This window comes from Staurois parvus, unplaced genomic scaffold (genome assembly GCF_062004578.1).
Source record: "Staurois parvus isolate SC_StPar_1 unplaced genomic scaffold, SC_StPar_1.0 ptg000209l, whole genome shotgun sequence".
In the NCBI taxonomy this organism is placed as follows: Eukaryota; Metazoa; Chordata; class Amphibia; order Anura; family Ranidae; genus Staurois; species Staurois parvus.
In genome coordinates this window covers 8,836,582-8,858,978 of record NW_028318005.1, presented here as the reverse complement: position 1 = coordinate 8,858,978, position 22,397 = coordinate 8,836,582, and the positions used below count along the sequence as shown (strand labels likewise).

The 22,397-nt window shown below is 38.9% G+C and overlaps 1 protein-coding gene across 1 annotated transcript in view; it reads left to right on the top strand.

Annotated features, from left to right (window-relative positions):
- The window catches only part of NUP210 (nucleoporin 210), a 154,575-nt gene that overhangs the window by 45,785 nt on the left and 86,393 nt on the right, over window positions 1-22,397 (top strand). Inside the window, exons 15-21 of the mRNA XM_089678742.1 lie at window positions 2,429-2,650; window positions 2,963-3,136; window positions 10,992-11,184; window positions 12,599-12,705; window positions 14,914-15,018; window positions 17,667-17,768; window positions 19,579-19,707. Of these exons, the coding sequence (XP_089534868.1) occupies window positions 2,429-2,650; window positions 2,963-3,136; window positions 10,992-11,184; window positions 12,599-12,705; window positions 14,914-15,018; window positions 17,667-17,768; window positions 19,579-19,707 (1,032 nt within the window). The remainder of the gene's footprint in view (window positions 1-2,428; window positions 2,651-2,962; window positions 3,137-10,991; window positions 11,185-12,598; window positions 12,706-14,913; window positions 15,019-17,666; window positions 17,769-19,578; window positions 19,708-22,397) is intronic.

The window sequence follows — 22,397 nt, the reverse complement described above, 5'->3', positions numbered from 1 at the left end:
AAATGCATTTCAGGTGCATCAAAACAGCCTGTTCGCTGTCCTACAGTTAATTTTCTTTCTAAAGCAACTATAAACTGTTTAAAAAAGCCTGTCACCTGCCAGAAGCTGCACAGCATCATCGTTGTTCTACATGGGAAAGCAGGTGTCTCGGCAGAAGTCTGACACATCATCCACTGAGTCAGACCTGTAGCCTTGCAATCGGTAAAGCCCATTTTGCTAAGTTCCTAGATGTGGCAGTACTGCTTCTTATAGCTTTTATTAGTGTTTGTTAAAAACTGCTCCCCAGTTCCTTCATCTGTACATCTAACTTATTTAGTAAGGCAGGGCAAATAGAAATTTTGATGTGCTGAGTACACTAAAAGAATACTTTTAGGGTCACCCTACCCACAGTAAGCCATAGTGAATTATAATCTTCATGGTTTAGCAATGCAGTTTAGGGATGAGAGGTAGTTTTTGTAGGCCTTTTTCCAGGTGTGCAGGAGAAAACAAACTAACTTCGCTACCATGTTTATAAGAAATTATTTGAGATTAATACTTTTTCTGCTAGACACAGGCACTTTAATTGATGTGTGTGATTTTTAAAATGTTTTGGCTGTTTTTTTTTTTTATTTATTTTGTTAAACATTAATCTAAAAAAAATATATAATCTATTTTCTGTTCATTGACGGACACAGCTGAGATCTTGATTGTCTTAGCTGCTGAGTTAAAGCGGCATCTGCAAAAGTAGGGCACTAGACACAGAATCAAAAATTCAGCCTAAGGGCTGCCCTTACTGGCAGACAACCCCCATACCTCCCTCAAATTTTCTTGAGGCAGCAAATTTTTTTCTGTCTACTGTCAAGGAGTAATATTGGTTCCATTTTATTTTGCCGGAAATTTTTCCTTTTTATTTTTTCTTTAGACTTTCAATTAACTGCTGACTGGGTGACAAGGTGGATAATTGAAGTCTTCCCAGTTAAGCCAACAAACATGCAATGCCGATAGATTACTGCAATCCTCACAGAGATTGGAGAGAATAGCCGGATGCACATATGCAAACTGTTGTAATTCCTACACCGTTCACCTGATTTGGATGTAAATACCCTCAAATTAAAGCTGACAGTCTGCAGTTAAATCACATGTTGTTCGTTTCATTTCAAATCCATTGTGGTGGTGTATAGAGCCAAAAATGTTAGAATTGTGTCGATGTCCCAATATTTATGGACCTGACTGTATATTCCCAGTGCACATTAGAAATAAAATTGTATATTAAACTGGTTGTAAACCTTAGACATGAAATATGAACAAGGCATGTCCCTCTGTAGTATTTGCTTTTCTCAATCCATAGCACTAAGGGCTTGTTCACACTTGACTAAATTTCTCTTACCAAATTCTCTTATAGCTTTAGTATAAGCGTTCGGTGTTAATGAGCATTAGTATAGGCGCCAGACAGGCGTTAATGAGCTTTAGTATAGGCCCTAGGCAGGCGTTAATGACCTTTAGACTGTCTTTTTACAAGTGTTAAAGAAGCTCCCCAAACGCTGTGCAGTTTTGAAGCGTTTATAAGCATTTGACAAACGTTAAAACCACACACTAAATAAACTGTAATGTTATTAACACTCTGCAACCGCACCGCAATTGCCTTGCAAATGCATGCCAGGGCAATTGAGGAGCATCACCATAGACTTGAATGGGAGGCGTTGAAAGGCTTCAAACTCCTGACTCAACGTGAGGCTTCAATCTTGAAGCAACGTGACACTATTGCTTCAATGTTTTGACATTGTGAACAGCACTGTGTGCTGCCCATAGTATCATTTGCATAGGCATTTAAAGAGCATTAAAAACGCCTCTCAGGCGCCTGCTTTCAGAGCCAGTGTGAACTAGGCTTCAGTGTCATTTCTGTCTGCTGCCTCTTTCCTCTGCTCTGCTTCCTCTGCTTGAGTAATTTCTGATGAGATTTCCTGACAACAAGAGAAGAAAACTGACAAGGGAGGGACCTCCAGCAGAGTTACAGCCTCCGCTCTGTTCCTGTAAGCTGTTTGGAGGGGGGGGTCTCTCTTCACTCCAATCAGCTCCCCGAGCTCTCCTCACCGATGTAAATTCAGCTCCCCACCCCATGCTTGTCATTGCGAAGAGAGCCTGTGTAAATTCTAAATTTTGAATGTATGTAGAGGACATATTGCTGTAGATAGAGAAGTCCATGAGGTGGCAAGCACCTCGTTGAATCTAAACCCCCCAGTAATCCAGCTCATTGTACAAAGTGGGTGAATTCCTGGAGTTCAGGTTTAATAGTTACGTGGATGACAGCAAAAGAAGTTAAATGAGAGATTTATTGACTCACAGGTAAATATGGAATAAGCTGAAAAAATTTAGTATATATCCTTTGCATATGACACGTGGTATCTGGTTTGTAAGAATTTGAAATGATACATTTTTTTTCACTTTGCAGACAATTGATCCTAAGTCAGTAGCTCTAGTGAGTTTGGGCTCCTCAAAAGACATTTTATTTGAAGGTGGTCCTAAACCTTGGGTACTCGAACCTCTGAAATTCTTTAGGAACCTATCTACTGAAGACACAGAAACCACTGGCCTGTTCCATCTTGATCCCCCTTCGTCTCGTAATCATTTCCAGCATTGGGTTAGAGCAGTTTGCAGGGACCTCGGTGAACAGGTATGTGTGGTACCATATATATTTTTCTTTCATGTGGATTCTTTTTTTGTTTAAAAACTTTTAAAACAAAACATGATTTTAGATGGGTTATAGTTTGACAGACAAAAAATGCACAAGAAATGTGTACAGAACAGTAATCTAATGCCACCTTTTTTATTTGTTTGGTCATGTTCAGTTAAACTAGTTTAAACTAGTTTTTTTATATGCGTGATGTGTAGGAAACTGTAATTACTGCCTAAGTATAACAAATTTTAAACCAATTTACAAAAGTGTGATTTTTTTTTTTTTTTTTCCTTCTTTTCTCCCCACTAGGTAATTTCCTTGTCTGTAGGGAATCACCCTACAGAAACAAACCCATTTCCAGCAGTAGAGAATGTTGAAGTGAAGCTGGCCTGTTCCCCCCTCTCTCGATTTACTGTTACTCCTGTATATAAACATTCCCATAAGGATCTTCTCTGTCCTCTGATGCAGCAAGACAAACAAGTGGTAAGCACATTTTTTTTTTTTTTTTTTATGTCCAGTACTGTAGTGCTAAATGTGTTCTCTCATAATTGGCATAAATATTAGAACATTAGATAAAAAAAAGTCCTAAAGGAAAAAGTCCTTAAATTGTGACTCAATCTTCCATAAAAAGGGTGATGAATTGCCCAAAAAAGGGAAAGAAGAGATCCTCCACTAACACCATACACAGCCTCTTACTGGAGGATAAGACCACAGGTCATGTGGTCTTACACAGCATTTGCAGACGGTCATTGAAAAGATAGGATCATATATCTTCTCCTCCTAGAGGTACTTCCACAGCTCACACCACAGAAGTTATACTCCAAAATAATAGCCACAGAATGGTGATGGAAATGTAGACCATAAGGCTTCTTCTCCAAAAAGCAAATCCAAGTTTGTAACTCAATTGTTATAATTCAATAAACCGCCTCAGGATGTTAAGTTGCATGAAAAAGAGAAAAAAGCTCCTGTTGGCATAGTATTATGGTAATTCAATGTTTAATAGAAGTAATGCACTTACAGAAAAACGGTAGAAAGAGCATATGGGTTTGCTATTGTTTCCACCCGACAAAATAGCCGCGGTATGTGGCGTGATGACATCAGAGGACGTAACTACCTACGCGGTTCATTATAGATGGTGGCGTGGCTTACAGCGTCCATCACACCATATATAGCAGCAGAGAGTAAATGATCATCTCGTAATTGCGTTCCACGGACCGGAACTACAAGCTGGTAACCAAAACCGGAACCAGTATAGCCGCACAGGAACCTATGCTGGCGCTCCACCAACAGAACCACAGAGATAAAAAAGCGAGCCAGAAAGAAAAACAAACTGACATCGCAATAAATCCATAACAACAAGACCAAGATTATAGTTAATAGAGCTTGCGCTAAAAAGGCCAAATATAATAAGTAAAAAATTTTAAAAATGCGGGTCAAAAAAGAATGACACCGCCAAAACTCAAAAAAGTATAAAAACATTATTTTTGATAAATCCAGAAATATAAAAATATATATAAACAATAAGCTCTGTGGTTCTGTACCTTATCTGAATATAAAAAAGGTTTAACTGATTTGCAGACCATAAATCCTCTTAATGGTTGGAAATCAAAGTACAGCGACATCTTGTGGTTGGAAAACAATATGCACATATACAGAAAATAAAAAAAGAGAAATAATACATAAAAATGAGATTTAAAAATCTTTAACACCCAAAAAAAGAAATACAAAAAAAAAAAATAAAAAGTTACACTAACCCCATGAGAAAATAAGCTGTTTTTTAATAAAAGCATTGATGTCCCACCAAAAGGGGTATAGGACTTTAATAGATGGATCCATCGGGGCTCTAACCTAAAGATTTCCCTCCTAGTATGACCACCATGGCAGTTGGGAGTAAACCTATCAATACTTAAAAAAAAAAAAAAAAAGTGCACCATTAGGATTTTTGTCATGATGTAACGCATAATATTTAGATATGCTATGGTTCGGAAACCTTTTGCGTATATTAGCTATATGCTCTTTTATCCTAGTTTGCATAGTACGAACAGTAGGGCCTACATGTTGTAGCCCACATGGAAAACATGAGGTAGAATACATTTTTGGAAGAGCAAGAGATGAAAGTGTAATATCACAAGATTTGGAAGTTTGATTAGAGGTAAAAGAAACCACCTTTCTGCTACTCAAGCAATTGATGTTGCAAACAGCACACTTCCTGCACGCCTAGAAACCTTTCATCTGATCGAAAAATATTGGGTTTTTTTGAGGGGTTCCCCACATTAGGAGAAACAAAAATTCTTATTGAAGGGACACCTCTATAGATAGCCCAATCCCTGTCATTTGTAAGAATATTCCAATGTTTATGAAGGATGTTCTTGATAGTATTATATTGAGTAGAGTAAGTAGTAAGAAAAGGACAACTATGAGAAAAATCATTACCTTCACCATTCTGTGTGGGCAATAACATGTTGTTTCTATCCAGTTGGTTCACCTCAAATATAATACTGTCTAACTCAACTGGATTATAACCTTTGACCTCCAAACGCTGTTTAAGAAAGGTGGCCTCTTTACATAATCCTCATGGAATGTACAGTTCAACCATGAAGGGTGGTGGCAGTTATGGATATCTATAAAGCCATTATGGTCTGTGTCCCTAAAGTATGTGGAGGTAGTAAGATTGCCTTCCTTAACGGTAATATTCAGATTAAAAAAATGGATCTGCTCCTTGCTCGATTTAAACTGTAGGATTATACCCCTACTATCATTGTTATTAAGAGTGATAATAAACCTCTCAAGAGAAGCAAGATCGCCATTCCATAGGAGGAGGACATGATCTGTGGTCTTATCCTCTGGTAAGAGGCTGTGTATGGAGTTGGTGGAGGATCTCTTCTTTCCCTCTTCTGGGCAATTCATCACCCTTTTAACAGAAGATTGAGTCACAATTTAAGGACTTTTTCCTTTATTTGCTAATTTTTTTGAAAGTGGAGTTACCCTTTAATTCATAAGGGCTCTAAAGTTTAGTTTGAGGGCCTGTTCGCACTGGAACACAGTTGCGTTCTGTGTATGTTTCCCACACTGCACCCGAACGTGCTGCCCTTGCGAGACACATGTGAGCTAATTAATTGGCACCCCAAAATGCATCTTGCAAGCACAGTATTTACAGGTGAAACTCGGAAAATTAGAATATCGTGCAAAAGTTCATTTATTTCAGTAATGCAACTTAAAAAGTGAAACTAATATATGAGAGAGACTCATTACATGCAAAGCAAGATAGTTCAAGTCGTGATTTGTCATAATTGTGATGATTATGGCTTATAGCTCATGAAAACCCCAAATCCACAATCTCAGAAAATTAGAATATTACATGCAATCAATAAAACAAGGATTGTACATAGAACAATATCGGACCTCTGAAAAGTATAAGCATGCATATGTACTCAGTACTTGGTTTGGGCCCCTTTTGCAGCAATTACTGCCTCAATGCGGCGTGGCATGGAAGCTATCAGCCTGTGGCACTGCTGAGGTGTTATGGAAGACCAGGATGCTTCAATAGCGGCCTTCAGCTCTTCTGCATTGTTTGGTCTCATGTCTCTCATCTTTCTCTTGGCAATGCCCCATAGATTCTCTATGGGGTTCAGGTCAGGCGAGTTTGCTGGCCAATCAAGCACAGTAATCCCATGATCATTGAACCAGGTTTTGTTGCTTTTGGCAGTGTGGGCAGGTGCCAAGTCCTGCTGGAAAATGAAGTCAGGATCCCCATAAAGCTTGTCTGCTGAAGGAAGCATGAAGTGCTCCAAAATCTCCTGGTAAATGGCTGCATTGACCCTGTACTTAATGAAGCACAGTGGACCAACACCAGCAGATGACATGGCTCCCCAAATCAACACAGACTGTGGAAACTTCACACTGGACTTGCAGTGTGTGCCTCTCCATTCTTCTTCCATACTCTGGGTCCTTGGTTTCCAAATGAGATGCAAAAGTTGTTCTCTGCAGAAAAGAGGTCTTTGGACCACTGAGCAACAGACCAGGTCTGTTTTTCTTTAGCCCAGGTAAGACGCTTCTGACGTTGTTTGTTGTTCAGGAGCGGCTTGACAAGAGAAATACGACACTTGAAGCCCATGTCCAGGATCCGTCTGTGTGTGCTGGCTCTTGATGCACTGACTCCAGCCTCAGTCCACTCCTTGTGAAAGTCCCCAACACTTTTGAATGGCCTTTTCCTGACAATCCTCTCCAGGTTGCGGTCATCCCTGCTGCTTGTTCACCTTTTTCTTCCACACTTTTCCCTTCCACATAACTTTCTATAAATGTGCTTTGATGCAGCACTTTGGGAACATCCAACCTCTTTTGCAATTACCTTTTTGAGGCTTTCCCTCCTTATGGAGGGTGTCAGTGATGGTTTTCTGCACAACTGTCAGGACAGCAGTCTTTCCCATGATTGTGATTCCTACTGAACCAGACTGAGAGACCATTTAAAGGCTCAGGAACCCTTTGCAGGTGTTATGGCTTAATTAGCTGATCATAATGGGACACTTTGAGCTGAGAATATTTCACCTTTTCACAATATTCTAATTTTCTGAGATTGTGGATTTGGGGTTTTCATGAGCTGTAAGCCATAATCATCACAATTATGACAAATCACGGCTTGAACTATCTTGCTTTGCATATAATGAGTCTATCTCATATATTGGTTTAATCTTTTAAGTTGCATTACTGAAATAAATGAACTTTTGCACGATATTCTAATTTTTCGAGTTTCACCTGTATATATGGCCACCAAAATGCATGGTACCGTATGGTTTAGTGCAGTGCTTTCAATACTTTTTCCGTTTTCCCATGTGTGTTGCAGCCTATTCATATGATAACCGGACCATGCGGGAATGCATGTGTGAACCAGCCCTTCTCTATTTTAAACAAGTTAAAAACACTTCCTAGTTGTTAATAGACTGGCAGCGTGCCAAGATTCTGCTCTCCATACAAAATAAGAGAAGATGCTATTCCAGTGCTGTGTTGAGAACTGTGAGGATAAAGTTCTCCAGTATTCCTATCCCTACAAGGGTTAATATGAGCTTGTTTTAAAGTGCTTTTACCCTCCATTCACATCAAGCCCGACTTTGAAATTGTGCGACTTACAGGGAAGTCACACGATTTCAAAGTGCGATTTGCACTTTGAGCCAATTTCAGGTGCGATTTGCAAGAGATCTGATACAGATATCTATGCAAATCGCACCAAAAATAGTGCATGTACTACTTTTGAAATCGATGTGGCTCCGACCAAGTTGGAATCGCGCCGATATGACCGCTCCAATTGCGGACAATAGGGTGCGACTTAGCATGCAATTTGCATGTCGCAAGGCATGCAAATCACATGCCAAGTCTCATCCAGTGTGAACCAGGGCTTAAGTCTTTTGCTGCCAGGTCCAGATCTAAAAGCAGACTTTTGCATGTCAGGTGGAAGCAGTCAGGTGGCTCAGCTGTCGTCGATTGCTTCCACAGCCCCCCGGTGACGGTCTAAAAGACCCTGCATGTCTCAATAAAGAGAACCTGCCATCAAAAAATCATCATATAATCATCATATAAGAGACTTTGTGTCCCTTATGTGATGAAAAAAAAAGTTTAAGTAAGAAAATATTTTTTTTTCTTTTGTAAAACAAAAAGGCACACCCAAGCACATAACACCCATAAATAAATACATTTGAGGCCCCCCAACATATACGCATGTATGAACATAAACACACATGTTTGGGTGCCTACGCGTGAAAAAGTTGATTGCGATACACATGGTACATATTTCCGAGCACGCAGGAGTGAGAGCATTAACTAGCACCAGACCTCCTCCATATCGCTAAACTGATGACCTATAGGGGTTTTAGAGTGTCATCTATAGAAAATATAGGGTACTGAGGTTGGACGCAATTTCATAGGCGCACACAAAGTTAAGGTTTGGCATGTTGGGTATCTGTTTGCTCGGCACAACCTCGTCTTTTTTACCATAAATTTGGGTAATTTATTGCATTTGTTTGCCCTAAAATTCACTTTAGTGTGATTTTTACTGAAACCTTTGCAATAATCCTGTGAAATAAAAAATTGGAACTACAACTATTTTATTTTCTAGGGTGTGTGGTTTCAGAAAATATATATTATTTGGGGGTTTTGTGTAATCTTTAGGCCTAAAATTATTTTTTAAACGTGTGCAAAAAAAAAAAAAAAAAAAAGGGCTCTGGCAGCGAAAAGGTTAATGCTTAGTGGTTAAAGGTAAAACTTTTTTTTAAAATGTTAATGCGTTTATCAGCAGTAAGGTAAAACCTTTCAAATGTTTAAAGACTCCCCCCCCCCCCCCCCTTAAACACTTACCTGAGCCATAACTGCACTGTGCAGCAGATCTTTTCCACTCCTGTTTTCACAGGAGACTCAGCAGAAATGGAAGCCATTGACTTCTGTTGCTGTTGGTCAAACCCAGCGTGGAGGAGGTAGGACTGAGCTGTGCGGGTGTGTGTGTGCGCGTGTATAGACTCACATGGCTCGGCTCAATATCAAGCCCTGATAGCAAGCGGCTTGCTATGGAAGCAGTTGGAGAAGCCAAGAGCACTGGTGGGGGGCCCCAGAAGAGCTGGTTCAAGGCTGCTCTGTGCAACATACATTCCACATCAATATGTATTATGCACAATATGCATAATATTATGCTACCAATATTAGTGTGTGTTGTAAACTGCCTCCTGTATTGTTCCTTTTTTCTTTTTGCTGAAGGCTGACATTTTGCTGAAACCCAAAGCCCCTGAACAGCAGTAAATCTTTAGGCTGTCAGCAAACCTACCTCTACATTTTTGGCACAGTTTTGAAAAACAGCAATTGAGTATTACTGGATTTTAAACAGCATATGCACTTATTTTTAATGTTTTACTTTGCTATACTTGCAAAAGTTACACTTTAACATGTGCAGTCTGGGCACAGGTATACTTCAATGATATTCAGTTTACATTTCTGTATGTAGGCCAAAATAGAAAATGTTCCCTAAACAGATGCTGTAGGTGTTTACACACACACACACATACACATATTCCATTTACCAATCAGTTGTTTGGGGGATTGAAGAAATATCTGTGTGAATTTTGTAACTCATCTCAAGACCTTAGCATATTTCTTGGCACATTTCTTTTTAAACGTTTTGTAAAACTGTGTTTTGCTCAGTTTTTATACATCATAGTCTTGTGTAATGCGTGTCTTAAAGTGTTGCTAAACCCACAATAGTAAAATCATTCTGTTTATGCTGAGTTCAGTGTGTATTACTAGAGAGTGTTTGTTTTTTTTTGTTTGTTTTTTTGAGAGGGTGTATGTGATCGGCACAGGGCCAATCAGCACTGTCTAAACAGAGATTCAGGGGTTATGCAGCCTAGGACAGTCAGAGGTGAATGAATACTCCTCCGACATTAAAAAGTGCTCAGTAGGACACTGATAGAAATTACAAGACTGTAACTCCGCCCCTTGAAGACGTCAAGTGACGAAATGCGTTGTGCCTGGCCTAGTGGATGTGACGTTGGAACGTTCCTCCCAGCTGTCGGCTGTTTGTTCGCAGTGCAGGAGGTTCGTCCCTTGGTTTTTCCCTTGTGGATGTGGCATTTTAGAGGCTGTCATGGCTGGTGTCGGCTAGACACCTTCTTTGTGAGTGCAATACTTTTATTAATAAAATTTTACTGGTTTTAAACGTACTGCACCATCATATCTCTTCTTATTCCTCGAGCTTTGCCCATGTTATTGGAAGATCATTTGCTGCTTAGCTGTTCCATATGTGCTGCCTAGCTGTTCCATATGTGCTGATTGGTTGCTGTTCCTCTACTGGGATATCCTGCAGATCATTGCTCCCAGAGCAAAATGCTATCATGCTGGTTTATAATCTAATCAGCATATAGCTCTGGTGAGTGTATTCATTTCATCTGGTGTCGGATTTGCACATGGGTGTTTGTTTTCAAGACTGACATTAAGTTGCTATTGGACTATCACTGTTATGGTGGCTGGACTTATGTTTATGTTTATGAATTCATTTATTTTTATTATTTATCCTTGCATGTTTTGTGAATAATTAACGCACTTTTTATTTGTATGCTATATACTGCCTCTAAAATGCTGATGAGAAAAGGTATTTAGTAGTTTATATTTACTGTAATAATTGCATTTCCATGTTCTGTGTACTGTTGGAGACCACATATAGTGAATGCAGAGCCCTGGGTTTAGTAACACTTTTTAATGGAAGTGCTTATCATGACCTACTTGATCCACTTTATGCTATAGATCACAAATCACTAAAATGAAGTTTAATGAATCAAGTATAATAAATGGTCTTGTTTTTTAGATTCCAGTTTCCAACTACCAAAACCAGTTGGTACAATTATCAGCTTATGACCGTCATGGAACAAAGTTTGATAATTTCAGCTCCTTGGCCATTTACTGGGACTCTTCCAAGGTTCAGTTAGCCAGTTTTGATGCTGACAAGCCCATGTCGTACTTTGAGAAAGAAGATGCGAACGGTCAGAGAAAACTCCATGGTATGTGGGAATGATTTTATGAATGCATGCTGAGTTTTTTTTTTCTGCTTGTGAACATTCATATTGGGCTACCTAACTTTATTTTCTATAACAAAACATCTTGCACCTGACTAAAGTTCTTATTTTATCTTGTGTTTAAGAGAAATGGTGGGTTAAATTATACTCTCTCTGATATGGTTGATTTAAGTTATGGTGGACTTCTGGTTAAGACTTGGAGTTCTTAATACTGCTTCACCACCCCATGTTATCCACCTAAAGCAGAACTAAACTCTTTCAGTCAAGATTATTTTATTTCTGTTAGTTGGAAGCATTCTGAATGCTATGCAGCTAATAGATTGCTTCCCCAGTAACTGCAGGTCTCCCTCCATGCACCCCTGCCATATTGCCTTGTTTCCTGGGCTCTGCATGCCCATTGGCTGACCCAAGAGCGGCATGACAGGGTATGGGTACGTTTTCTGACCTCCTCTTCCTGCTAATGATGGAAATGATGTGTGTAACGTCACTTTTGTGCTCTGGTGTCCTTTTCCCCAAAGTATGACCTGCACTCCATTAGTTTCATTGGAGAACAGGTGAGACATTCGAGGTCTTTTGGACCCCTGTTGTTCCATTAAAGAGAACCTGTACCCAAAAATGCATCACATAAAGGATTTTTTGTCCTATGTGATGAAAAAAAATTTGGTAAAGAAAAAATTTTAGTAAGTGTAAAAAAAAATATTAGCCACTTGCCTACTGGGCACTTTTATCCCCTTCTTGCCCAGGCCAATTTTCAGCTTTCAATGTCTTTGAAGGAAAATTGTGCGGTCATGCAACACTGTACCTATACTAAATTTGTATCATTTTTTTCACACAAATAGAGCTTTCTTTTGGTGGTATTTATTCACCACTGGCGTTTTATTCTTAGTTTCTATTTATATTATTTTGCAAACCGGTAATTTTTCTCCTTCACTAATGTGCATTGATGAGGCGGCACTGATGAACAGCAGTGATGGGCGGCATTGGTGAGGCTGCACTGAAATGTGGCACTGATAGTCGGCACTAATAGGCAGCACTGACTGGTGGCACTGATGAGCTGCATTAGCGGGCATTGGTGAGGAGGCACTGATGAGGCTGGACTGAAATGCAGCACTGGGGGGGGGGGCGCCAGAAGGGTCTTACCTGGGCTTAGGAGAAAAAGGTCTGGACTGTTGTCCAATGGTCATTGACTTTGTATGTCATAAGCACGATTATGGTTTTGCAAATTATTAAAGATTTAAAGCATTAAAAAGTTAATTTACGATAAAACGTGAACAACTTATCCAGCTTGCTCAGCCCTGAAAAACTTTCTATGCAAATCCATTCACTGTAAAACAGTTGTGGCTATGTTATACATTCTTATTAGTATGAACATTATAATTTAGAAATGTATATTTATTAGGTTTGAACACAATTCATGTGCATCAAGTATCAGGAACAGCAGTCATTACTACTACAACGAACAATTACCAGGAGTCTCATCTACGAGCAGCAAAAGTGAAGACCCCAGTAAGTAGAATAAAAATCTTTTGGTTTATTTCTTAAAGTCATGTTTCTGTGATCTCAAAAGGTGGCTAGAAAAAAAAAAAAGGACCTTGAAGTTCTTTTTACTCGGTCAGCTCCTCAGTCCCAACGGTATTAGACGATAAAGCAGCAACAGCCTACTGATGAGGTAATCTCTGTGGTCTCCTGTCCTGTTACATTGACAGCTGTTATGTGCAATATACCCCCATCGGATCACACTACTGGCCCTCCCAAGCTGTCTTGGTGTTTTGGAAATTATGTTGTGAATTTTTATAATTGGGTGCCCGTATTTAAACTACATTTCATTAACTGTTTATAAATGCAATTTGTTTTATATTATTTTCCAGGTTTAAGCTGTTAAACTGTTGTTAGCATTGTCCCTAATGTGCAGTTTGCAGGACAGTGAAACTAGGGTTATGGTCACACAGATTTTTCAGTTGAAACTTGATGTAGTCTTTATGTTCTTGCAGATACAAATAGATATTTTTGTAACACAAGCTAGCTGTATTGACCTAGAAATGTAAACCTTTTGAAACTTCAATGTTGAGTTTTCTGGTCACATGATTGCATTATATAATTAAGACTATTAAAGCAGTATTAAACCCAAAAGCAAGCATTTGTTATATTGCAGCTTACCACAGTAGATGTGATGGCTGCAGTTGTTTTCATTTTTATGCTTTATTTTATTTTCATCTGGTGATCTGGCCTGTAAGTCTCTCAATGTAGCACATTGTAGTATGCTGGCCTATTTTTTTGTGAAATTCAGGATTCTCTGAATTAAAAAAAGAAATCCATTATTTCAATCCTGAATTTTATTTTCATAAGTTTGCTTTGTAGGACCTCAAATTTACGGAAAATAAATCAGGCTTATGAAACAATACACTCCAGTCTTTTCGTATACATGACAAAATATATGAAAGGGATATGTAGAAGTTGGCCATAACTGGAATGAGATGCTTACCAAAAGCTGTGATCTCTTCCAGCATCTGCCTTTGTTTAGCTCATCCTAGAAAGAGCCTGAAGGAAACAAACGTCATGGAATTGGACAACACCAGTTGACATTTTCTAAAAAGTATCACAAAAAACATGTTTGCAATAGCAACTGATGGGATTAAACGATGTGTTGAGCCAGGTTAGTGCAGTATAGATGTTAGGCAATTGGTTGATATAGGTATTTGTACACAGACTTATCAATCAAATGCAACTACTTTTACTCCAAATGAAGGAAATAGGAAGAATGTCATGTCATTATTTTTGCCTGTCACATTTTTTTCTTATGTCTTGAATCAGGGTTTTAGTACTACACATCTATTCATTTATGGCTGAAATAAAAAAAAATGCCCTCATAACTAGATTTGCTTATTAAAGTATCACTATAGGCAAAACTTTTTTAGTTTGACTAGAGTAGAGTGGAATTAGAACAAGTCCGGTTTTTATTGTTGTCTGTGCCCCATTAAGGAGAGTGAACGTGAAAAAAATCCCAAAATTAGAGTTGTCCCCACAACAGGAATAGAACAGAAATCTTTCTACGGGGACAATTGTTCCGGTGACAACAGGGATTTCCTCTCGCTTCCTGTTTTGGCTCGGGGACAAGAAGTGAAAGGGAATCTCCCCAATGGGACATATTGTAGATGTCAGAAAAACCTGGCCGGGGTTTTAACCCTCACGCTATCCAAAATGAAAAAAAAAAGTTTTGCCTTTAGTTCTTCTTTACAACCAGTAGTAAAGTCGGCTTTTTTGTTTATACCTACAAGTAAGCCTATAATAAGGCTTACCAGTAGGTACAGTAAATATCTCCTAAACTTGCGATGTTTAGGAGATATTTACTTTAATAACCGGTGATGTCCAGCGCATGCACACTACATTCCCAATAAAGGGCATGCTGTGCTGCGGCTGTAACTCCTGCACGCATGTGCGTTTGTGACATCATCGCGGCTTGACCATTTTAATGTCCGGAGCCCATGAACCTGAAAGGAAGACCAGGTGAAGATGGAAGCCCTGTCAGCGGTCCACAGGAGGGCTTTCTTTTAAGGTAAGTCTGTCATATGCTGTGCGTGCTAGCATATTATAAGCCCACAGAGGCTTTTTTTTTTTTTTTGGGTGATGTACTTCGCTTTAATGTGTGTAACACAGAGTAAGATGTAGTTACTGTTTCTGATCTAATTCCATTTGATATTATTTCCACTCTTCCAGTACAAAACATTGACGCCTGTGTCTGCCAGTCTGGAGCTCCTGCTTGTGGAAGATGTCAAAGTGAACCCAGGATCCATTTCTCTTTACAATCACCCTGAAGTTACGGTGAGCTTTGCTGTTTCAGTATTATAGCACTAAATGATTTATTCATCATCTCTAATATAAAAAGCAAAGCATGGGATTATTGAAACCGGTTACTTAGTTGTAGAAGTTTATTACATGCAAATTCAGTACTTGCTGTTTCTAATTTCGTATTTTAACAGTATTGACAGAAAGATGTATGCATTTTATCCTGCCATTCTAGTTAGATGGGTCAGCCACAATAGTATATAATGTGTATGCACTGAAACTGCACATTTATGCATACTTCTGTAATATATTTACTTTTTTTTTTTCTTGGATTTTTATACTTCAATGTTAGTTAGACCGTCTGAATCTCTTGCAGTTAAGTTGCTGACCAGCAAATCTAACAGGAGGCCAGAAATGGTTTTAAAGTGGTAGTAAAATCTGTTTTTACATTTGTACCTACAAGTAAGCCTATAATTACCTGTAGGTAATGTAAAATATCTCCTAAATGTGTACCGATTAGAGGATATTTACAAAGCTATGTGCCTTAAAAAGTGACTCCCAATCGCATTCGCGGGAGAGACATAATCACAGCTCAGCCATTCAAGCTGCCAGAGGCCTCGAACCCAAAAGAGGGATTGAGAAAACATGGAAGCCCTGTCAGCGGTGACAGTGTGCCGCTGGAGGGCTTCATTGCAAGGTAAGATTCACATAATGTGCTAGTATGCGATGCATACTAGCACATTATGACATTTCCTTGCAGAGGAATTTTTTTTTTTTGTTTTTTTGACAGTTTACTACTGCTTTAAAAACTGCCAATATTTCTAACATTTGTATTTGATTACTGAACAGTTAATCTGTGATTAAACCATGTTTGCCTTTTTATGTCTTGTAGAGATGTACAGTGTTCAGGATAAATGAGTACACCCCTTTTGAAAAGTTAGATTTTAATCAATCTCAATGAACACAAGAACAATTTCCAAAATTTTGACAAAACTGAGTTTTATAGAACATTTGTTTAGCTCATTACATGAAAGTAAGGTTAATAATATAAACTTAGATGACAAAATCTTCTTCAGAGTTACTCAAATTAGTTGATGCCAAGATGAATACACCCCACAACAAAAAGTACTACCGTATTTTTCGCCATATAAGACGCTCCGGAATATAAGACGCACCCAATTTTAAAGGAGGGAAATCTAGAAAAAAAAGATTCTGAACCCAATACATATAGTAATTCATCCCCCCCTATAGTAATTCATCCCCCCCTATAGTAATTCATCCCCCCTATAGTAATTCATTCCCCATATTGTGTCAATTCACTTACCTTTGCTCCGCGAGTTCCTCTCGCCGTGTTCCTGCGCCGTTAAGGGCTGATCCACGAGCAGAGGGGGTGATGACGTCAGCACGCACCGCCGGGTGTACTAAGATGGCCGACCGCTCCAGAGATAGGCCAAAGCCGCGGCCTTTCCTACGGCCGTGGCCGCTCCTCACGGATTCTCTCTATTCGTCGTATAAGACGCACCAACTTTCCCCCCCCAGTTTTGGGGAAGAAAAAGTGCGTCTTATACGGCGAAAAATACGGTACATCTAATATTTTGTATGACCACCATGATTTGTAAGGACAGCACCAAGTCTTCTTGGCATGGAATGAGCTAGTTAGCGACATATTGCAACATCTATCTTTTTCCATTCCTAAAGAACATCCTCTTTTTAGAGCCTGGATGCTGGATGGAACCCCATAGGGTTTGATTTTTTCACTGTAGGCACCATGCATTTTTCTTTGTATTCCCCACCTTTGCATTGCCATACAGTTTTGAAGCCATGAGCTCCGAAAACCTTTATCTTGATCTCGTCACTTCAGAATCCCATTACTCTTATTCTTTTTCAGCATGGGCCCTGGCAAATTCTAGGTGGCCTTTTTTGCGCATGGGCTTTAGGAGAGGCTTCCTTCGTGGACGACACCCATTCATGCCATTTCTCTGTAGTGTACGCTGTAGTGTGTCATGGGAAACAATCACCTCAGTTTGGCTTTCTACTTCTTTAGCTAACTGCAGTGAACTTGCATGGTGATTTTCTTCAACCCTTTTCATCAGAAGACGCTCCTGTCGAAGTGCTAACTTCTGTGGACAGCTTAGACATCTAATGGTGGCAGTTCCATCTTTGTTAAATTTGTGTATCACTTTTGCTACAGTATTCTGACTGATATGTAACGCTTTGCTGATCTTCTTGTATCCTTCACCTTTCTTGTGTAAAGAAATTTTCTTTCTCAGGCCTTTCTCTTCCATGTGGTGCAGTTGCTAACAGCATGAAATGGGAAGGGGTTTTCTTTGTTAAGTAACACCCTTTTATAATCAACTGTCTGCTGCACACCTGTTTAATGAATAATTAGACTCACCTGTAGTTGAATTCTTCTTAATTAAGATTTTGTTGTCTAAATAGTTAGCTTTGCTCCTAAGACTTTCATTGGGTTATATTCATTTTTGCAACATGGGCTTGAATTCATTTGTTAGGAAATATACTTTTTTGTGTGTGCAAATTTACAAATCTTATTTGCAATCAATGTCCCGCATTTGTGGGAGTATTTTGTAGTATAGTGTCCCATAGAAAATTTTGATTCTGAAAGGAAAGTAAAGGTTTCCTGACAAATTTCATTTAACGGTATTCTATTTTTTCTCGTATTTAAGGCTGAGTTCACCATCTCTGAAGGATCAGGATATTTTTACATCAACAGCAGCACTTCCAATATTGTCAAAACAATATTTCAGGAAACAAAAGGAATTGTGACAGTAAGTTGAATACGCAGATTTGATCATTTCAGAATTAGTTTTTTTTGCATCTTTTTGAGATTAGAAAAAAATTAGATTAAGCATCCATGGTGGGCAATTAGGCAGGGTAAAATAACTGCATGTTTTAAAATGTTGAATGCATATCTGTACTTTAATTTGATATTTTTTAAATGGCTTCTAGAAATGAGTGTAGAAAGTACTGTTTTAATGAAATAGCACAGGGGTGTGGAACTTGTTACCAACAGATGGAATGGTATGTATTAATAACAATGATTGAATAAATCTATGTAATACGTACCTTTCACCAGCATTAAAGTGAGGCTATAAGCCTTTTTTTTTTTTTTTTCCTTTTTGTTTCCTTTTATTCTTAAACTTTCATGTTTCTAAATTGCTCTTTAAACAATTTTTGATATTGGTATGAAGTATTTCTTTTAAATGTAAGCATTTTAATGGAAGCAGTTTATGACTGCAGATTGGGGAATTTTGGTGTTCTTTCAAAAAACGCACCAAAACCACCCAACACAATAGAAGTCAATGGCAAAGCACAGATAACCTGCATGAAACCCGTGAGTATACTATGGTGCAAAAAAACCCTACTGCATCAGTGTGAAAGCGCCCTAATTCTTGCTTTCTCATTTGACTGGCTGCTTAGTTGCAATTAAACCCTCTTCTATCCTATGGTTATTAAAAGAGGAAGGGTTGTGAGGATCTCTTTTCTGATTTATTTAGCTATGTGTTGTAATTAAGGCCTGAACAGCAGGTCTTCCAATTACACAAGTTGTTACACATTTACAGCATAGTAGTAAGGCTAAATGCATATGCATAGTAGTAATGCTAAATTTATATGCATTTTTGCTGTGTTTTTACCAGGGCACGTGACTCAAATGCACCAAAAAACACAGTGGGTGCGTTTTTGATTCATTTTTGCCAGGTTTTCTATTGATTTCAATGGAGAGGTGATTTTTTATTTTTCACCACACCTCACCTGCACAAAAAATGCAGCAAACAGGATTTTAAAAAATGCACCTGAATCATAACAGAGTTTCATAGTAATACACGGTCATGCATTTTTCTTCTGCTTTTTTTAACCATTTACCCTCAAGAGGATTTACTCCCCTTCCTGTCCAGGCTATTTTTTGTGTTATGCTGCTGCGTTACTTTAACTGATGATTGCGCGGTCATGCAACGCTGCACCCAAATGAAATTTATGTCCTTTTTTTTTTTTCTCGCGAATAGAGCTTTCTTTCGGAGATATTTGTTTGCCTATGCGGTTTTTATTTTTTCCGCTAAAAACCCCCCATAAATTTAGACCAAAATGTATTCTGCTGTATGTCTTTGCTAAAAAAAAAAAAAAAATCCCAATACGTGTAAATTAATTGGATTACGTGAAAGTTATAGCTTTTACGAATGGCGGCGTGGATAGGGGGCGCACGCACCCCCTACCTGGAAATGCAAAATCACATATATATATATACATGATTTTGCACACTGCTGCCGCCCTGTAGCAGTATTTCTGCTATGGGGTGGCACTAAAACGGTTAAATGCAAAAGCTGCGGAAAAACAGATCAGTGTTAAAGCAGCATGTGAAATATGGAGAAGCCTAGCGCATGTTAGTTGCTGAATGCAATTAAAGGTAATTAATGTAATATTTTATATTTTCCAAATTTAAAATATTTTTTTTTATCCCTGAGCATAAAATATAAAAACACCTTTAGCTTTAAAATTTCAAAATCCTGCTGCAGATGAGTGTAATAAAATGTATATATATGTATAAGACCTGTAGGTGATTGTGACTTTTTCCAATTCTAGGTCTATCCTTTGCGCCCAGGGATCATATCCATCATGGTTTATGATCTTTGTCTAGCTTTCCCAGCACCAGCTGCAGTACGTGTTCATGTATCCGATATTCTTCAGGTGGAAGTTAGAGTGGTGGATAAGGTAAGCTGATTGAATTTCTATTTCAGACCTGTATAAAGGTTGTTCTGAACTCTTATCCTTGTAATGCAAGTACTATATGTATTTAGACAGTTCTAAAAACCGTTTGTGTGCGTGTATGTATGTGTGTGTGTATGTATATAAATATATGTGTGTGTGTGTATGTTTATATATAATATAAAATACTTCTTTGCCCACATTAGTACAAACTACATAATGTACAGTGTTTGCATATTAACCTTTGCCTAATAAGTAACAGCAATTCTTTGCAGATAAAGCGCGAACATCAAAAATATTTGCTATGGTTACCATTTACTATTTTAATCGTACAGTATAGGACACTGATTGAATATTCATAGACCCTGGGTTATAGGCTTGTGCCTTCAGGTGATTGAACACTGGTAAACTTTTGAGGACATGCCCACTTGGGATTTCCCCTCTATAACCCTTCCCCACTTTGTGGGTCCTCAGTTTTTTGCTGGGGTCATAAGGTGATGGACCTCTTCTTCCGTGAGCTATTTATTATTTTGCTTTCAATTTTCAACCAACTCTTTTCTTACGGTCTTCTAATACAACAATAGAAATATTGCATCCAAATAGGTGTAGCTTTGGTCTAGCCACTAGGAACCATACCTGGACCTCATACCGTGGGGATGGCCTGTAATGTTGCTTCGGGCACTGGATCCTGCATGGGAGCTCACCTCAGCACTTTGTGCAACGAGTGTAGTTAGCTGCAGGGGGCTATACAGGTCCAGGGCCATGGTTCATTTCTGTGGAACCCAGTCCCTGAAGATCCCTTCAGGGGTTAGACCATAGTGACGGGTGAAGCCTGGAACCTATAGAGAGATCAGTGACATGGACAAGGTAAAACAGTCATCCTGGTTATTGAACTGTTTGTGTAATCACTAATCCTGAAAAGTGTGCGTTTATGCCTTTTGGCTATCAGGAACCTGGGGGTGTGTTTGAAATGTATTCACTTAACAATGTAAACTTTTCATACTGTGTTAAAACATAACCACTCGGAGCTTAGTTTCAGGTGGATAATCAGGTGTGACATCACACTACAGGTCGTACACTTTCCACTCTTTGTAAGGTACTCTGTTGCTTCCTCCTGCCCTTTTGCCACAAGGATTTACTACAGGGTGGTCTGCACCTACGTTGCTGTGCTATCCTTTCAGGACATGCTTCCCTTTTTCTGCATTCTATTCTGTGTGTACCCCACATGAAAATCCTAACCCATAGCAATGGCAGAAACAGGCGAAAAGGAAGCCATGGCAAAATCTCAGGCAAAAATTGTTCCTGCCAAAGACCAGCCCAACACTCCATCCCAGAGTGATAAAGCTTCTCTTGCACCACTTCAGGCCTTGATTTTAACACCAGTCTCTACTTCTGATTCTAATTCTGTTTTAGGCATGCTTTACCTGATTCAGGCAGACTTTTTTTTTTTTTTCTTGGTAACAATGTCACATGTTTTTGGATAACTAACTGCTTTAATACAGCCATCACCGTTCAGGGCTCAAAAGTGCCAGGCTCCTTCTCTAGCACCACTGTCTCTACCTAAGGCAGGACCAGAAATACCTGCCCTGAAAGAGGCAGACATTGAAGCAAATGAAGAGGACCCAGAGGCAATGCTAAAGGAAGCCACAGAAGATTTCTCTATACCAGGTTCCTATGCACTTTTTTTTTAAAGGTTCAAGCAATATGCTTGCTAATGTGGATAGGCTCACTTCTGCTATGTGCAAAATCCTTGGCATTGTCGCATTTAATTCCCCCGTCTGACCATGCCCCTTTGGGGCTTATACAGACCTGCTAAAGCAAAAAAGACATTTCACTATTCAAGAACAGATGGAATTGGCAATTTATGAGAATCGCTAGAAAAGATTTTCACCCCTCTGAAGATCATTGCCAAACTCTGTCTGGTGGAGTTCACTGAGAAATAGTCTGTTCAATAGTAGACTCTTCAGTCTCCATCTTAATAATCTCTGTACCAATTGAAGATGTTTCTTCTTTCAAAGATTCTGATGATCTCTTTATTCTCTCAGGCTCACGTCTACAACCAGCCAATGCTGCAATTTTGGTATGCCAAACCACAGCTAACTAACTGTACCTTAACTTCGCAAATACAAAAAATTGTCTTGTGCTCTTTTTTTGTGTCAGTGCTTTAGAACAAGTTGTGACACAACTGTTCAGAATAGCTCTGATTTTCATTCACCTGTGCAGAATCATATGGCTCAAAGCCTTGTCAGTTGAAGCTGCAGGCAAAAGACACTTCACGTATGCCCTTTGAAGGAGATCATAGGTTTGAGACACTTAACAAGTTCACTAAAGAGGTCATAGTAGAAAAAGTTCTTCTTCCACTATGAAAAACTGGAAAACATCCTCTCTCAGGAGCCAAATGTATTGTAATGCTCAAAATACAATGCCCCTCAATGATCTACTTAGGCTTCTTCTGTCAAGCCCAAGTTCAGCTCTTCCTTTTGACATAAGACTGGCACACAAAGCCAAACGAATTTTCCCAAAAGCCCACTTCCCAATGAAGGGTCACCTGTTTGCCTATCTCTGGATCACAGATATCTTAGACCTGTGGTTTCAGAGGAGTACAAAATAGAGTTCAAAACTATATCCTCTCAACATTTTCTTCTTTCTGATCAGTCAACATTTGTACAGTCAGCTTTCAGAATTTCCTGAACCAT